We start from the raw sequence: 3,609 nt of genomic DNA on the forward strand, positions 1-3,609 counted from the left end.
CTGAAAAGCATATAAGTTTGCTACCTTAAAATTTTTGATTACTTAAAATTTATGAGTCTGCCATATGTAGGTAGGGGGAATAAAAAATGGCGGATGTTTGAAAGCGATAAAAAAAAAAAAATTTCATTCGGAGCTCTATATATTAAAAAGTAGGAACAACAAAAGAAAACCTAAGAGAACGTCATTTAAAGGGGGGAAAATTTGATAAAATATGAGCCCTAAAAGAGATATTTACGTTAAATAGTTCTCGAGATATAGCTTTTCAAAAAGCAACATTTCATAAAAATGTTATATTGGACGTACTGAAAGGTCAGTAGTCGGTGAATTTATTTTGAAAAATCTATATCTCAAAATCCATTTGACGAACAGATGTCTATTAGCACTCAAATTAAAGCTAATTTAATGAGCTATAAAGTAATTCATGATGTTTATCTGCGTAGGAGTCATAGTTTTCATGAAATGTGCTAATATAAATTGATTTATAGTTGTTCGGACAAATTTTTATTTGCCAAATTTATATTCATATGTGAATATCATAAAAACTACTACCTCTACGAAGATTAGTGTCATAAACTACTTTATAGTAAGTTAAATTTCCTTTATTTTGAGTGTTGGCAGACATATGTGCGTCTTATGAAGCTAGAGACTTTTTTTTCTTCAAAAATCCAACATTTTATACGAACAACTAGAAATTAACATTTTGTGAGTTTATTTTGTCAAATATCATAAAAACTTATTTATGTTATTCTGGAGAAAAACTTAAAGTTTTTATTCAATGTTCAATATCATGAAAACTACCGAGCGATAAAAAGTCCATCCTTTAGTAGAGTAAATTTGCTAATATTTATGCCCTAGTTAACTCATTACGTACAATATTTTCAAAAATATTTTTTTAAACACCAATATTTTTTTTTCAAATAAAAATAAATAAATAAGGAGCAAAAGTTGTTAATATATTTCTACAAATATCATGAAAACTACGATTCCTAAGAAAATAATCATTATAAACTACTTTATGGCATATTTACCAAGCTTCTAATTGTGTCCTTAAAAAATCCTTTTTGTTCAATCTTTTCCAATTATGGCTCAAACTGGAGCTAGTTAAATACTCCATAAAGTAGATTACAATAAATATCATCGTGAGAGTAGCAGTAAAGAGTTCTACTAGGGTTCAATAAAAATGTCGTTAAATATATCCTAAAGTAGTTTATAATGATTGTTTTCCTAAGAGTTTTAGTCTTCGAAATAAGTTCAATAATAATTTTATCTTAGTTTTTGAAGAAAACAGTATTGGATTTGGAAAAAACAGTATCAATGGAATTATAGAACATAAATAGCTCTAAAACTGAAATCTAAGCTCGTTAATTGCGCTGTTAATTATTTTATAATGGTATTTCAGCTACAATTAATATTTTAAATGTTGTATGCAATAAATATAAAAATATACGGGAACTACTTTGTAAAACCAGTGACATTAGGGTTACGGGCCATCACTGAGAGGTAAACATTTTACCATCGTATTTTTCAAACATTTTTACAATAGGATCGGTTGAAATAAATAAATTTACACTTAATTCTAGAAACTCCTAATTTTTTTCTGGACTATTAAAACAATGCGTGTTTCAATAAATAAAAAAAATATCATGTAGGTTTATCATCGTGAAAGAAATAAGTGAAAATGAAAAACTAACTGGTCTGCACTTAGCCTAAAAGAAAAAAAATATATCAACTTGAAATTATAGTTAATTCGTAAAGTATTTGACAGCATCAAAGGCCTTTCTGTAATCTTTGCTACACATAATGCTGCCAGGGCAAAAGGGAAATGAAGAAAATATAATTTAAAGTGAGAAATTAAAATAATGAATAATTAATTTTTTAGCTCTAAATAAATATAATACCCTAAGATGAAGAATATGTACATATATAAACCTCCTTTGACTTAAGTCCAAAATAGTTTAATTTTCCAAAATATATACTATTGAAGTTATTAAAATTTTTAGTATACTAATGAAGCAAATACTGAAAATAGAAGATTTTAGAAGCTGATTCATTAAAAATAAAATTCAAACTATTGTTGGTGTTCATGTTTATATTTCATAATTTATGTATAATAAAAATTTACGATTAAAATTTTCACGTTATGGTCTTAGGAATATGTTTTAATATATTATAAGGACTATACAAATACAGTAAAAACAAAATGTATTGATTACACATTTGTACTTCTAATTACAATCGATGAAACAGTAGAGCTAAACTTTATCTCCTGGAGATGTTTTCTAAAATGACAACAAATGTTTGTAAACTCCATATTAATCATTTTGAGTGCAAAGACCAGTACTAAAATTGTTTTTTTTTTATTTTGCTAATATTGGTAAGAATAAAATTTTTATTATTTTATATTTTAAGGGTATTCATGATCTATAGTTTAACATGTTAAAGCGTTAAATAATTAATTATTATAAAACAATTCCTTGTTTAACTATGTTAAAACGAAATAACACATAAATCTGTCTGTTAAATGGAGGATGAAGTCAAACAACAGACCAGCTGAGCTCGTCACCATTTTGTTTGTTGTCGTGCTAGGTCACTTGCTCGTAGTTTGTGTTTTTATTGTATTAGTATTGTTTTGGATGTTTTTATGCCTAATAAAGCAATGGAAGACAATAATAGTAATGTAATGACAGTTGTCAATCAGCTCATCTTGATTTTCTTCCTCACCAGTTAAAAGATCAAGGCACTCAGTGACTAAACTTTTACAAAACTTCCATTTTAGGCATGTTGTAATAAATTACTTTAATCAAAACTTATAATTAAACAATAACATGAAGTTTTGGAAGGAAAGGTTGTTAAACAAGTTGCTCAGATTCGCTATGAGCTTATATGCATTTAAAATTTTACATGATTTTAAATAGGGCAGCTCACACTCCTATACTTATAACATTTAACCTGATAAAACAATTTACATTTAACAACATCATGAATACCCCTATAAATTTCAGTTTTATGGATAGTTTATTTATTTTTTTAAATGGGTATCTGGAATCTTTAATGCTATGAATGTCATTTGATTAATTTTTTATCGTAATATTATGTGGTAATAAATATGATTGTAATAAAATTGATCACATTTCTCTTTCAGGACTAGTTGTCGGACCACTAATAAAAAGGTATACATACAGGAAAGTAGCTATTTCAGGTGGGGTGATAAGTACTGCTGCCTACCTGTTGACAGTTCCAGCGAACAGTATGCTACACATCTTAATTACGTTTGGAGTACTTGGAGGTATTTTTCATTAAAATATTTACTATGTTTGTTAGGTCTCTAGGAGATTTCTTATATATATATTTTAACCGATACCGCAATCGGTTGATCTCGTGCTTGGGACCAAGTAGAACAGCGGCCTGCTCTCTTCCCCTACTTACTACTAATTTTTTTTTTTCCATAGCATAAATATGTAGATTAAGTTTTGTTATCAAACAATAAATGACTAATTCTAACCACTCACATATTTATAAAAAACCTACACAGAGTATGATAAAGTTCTTAACAACACTTATCTTACATCTCCCTGACAGAAAATCTGTTTTTACATTTAAATTTCACTG

The 3,609-nt window shown here is 27.5% G+C and overlaps 1 protein-coding gene across 2 annotated transcripts in view; it reads left to right on the forward strand.

Annotated features, from left to right (window-relative positions):
* The window catches only part of LOC106688850 (monocarboxylate transporter 12), a 31,604-nt gene that overhangs the window by 9,483 nt on the left and 18,512 nt on the right, over window positions 1-3,609 (forward strand). For both annotated transcript variants that reach the window (XM_014433523.2, XM_014433522.2), the window contains exon 4: window positions 3,143-3,286. In XM_014433523.2, the coding sequence (XP_014289009.1) occupies window positions 3,143-3,286 (144 nt within the window). The remainder of the gene's footprint in view (window positions 1-3,142; window positions 3,287-3,609) is intronic.

Source organism: Halyomorpha halys, unplaced genomic scaffold (genome assembly GCF_000696795.3).
Source record: "Halyomorpha halys isolate HHAL.00 unplaced genomic scaffold, Hhal_1.1 Scaffold1218.1, whole genome shotgun sequence".
NCBI classification, from domain to species: Eukaryota; Metazoa; Arthropoda; class Insecta; order Hemiptera; family Pentatomidae; genus Halyomorpha; species Halyomorpha halys.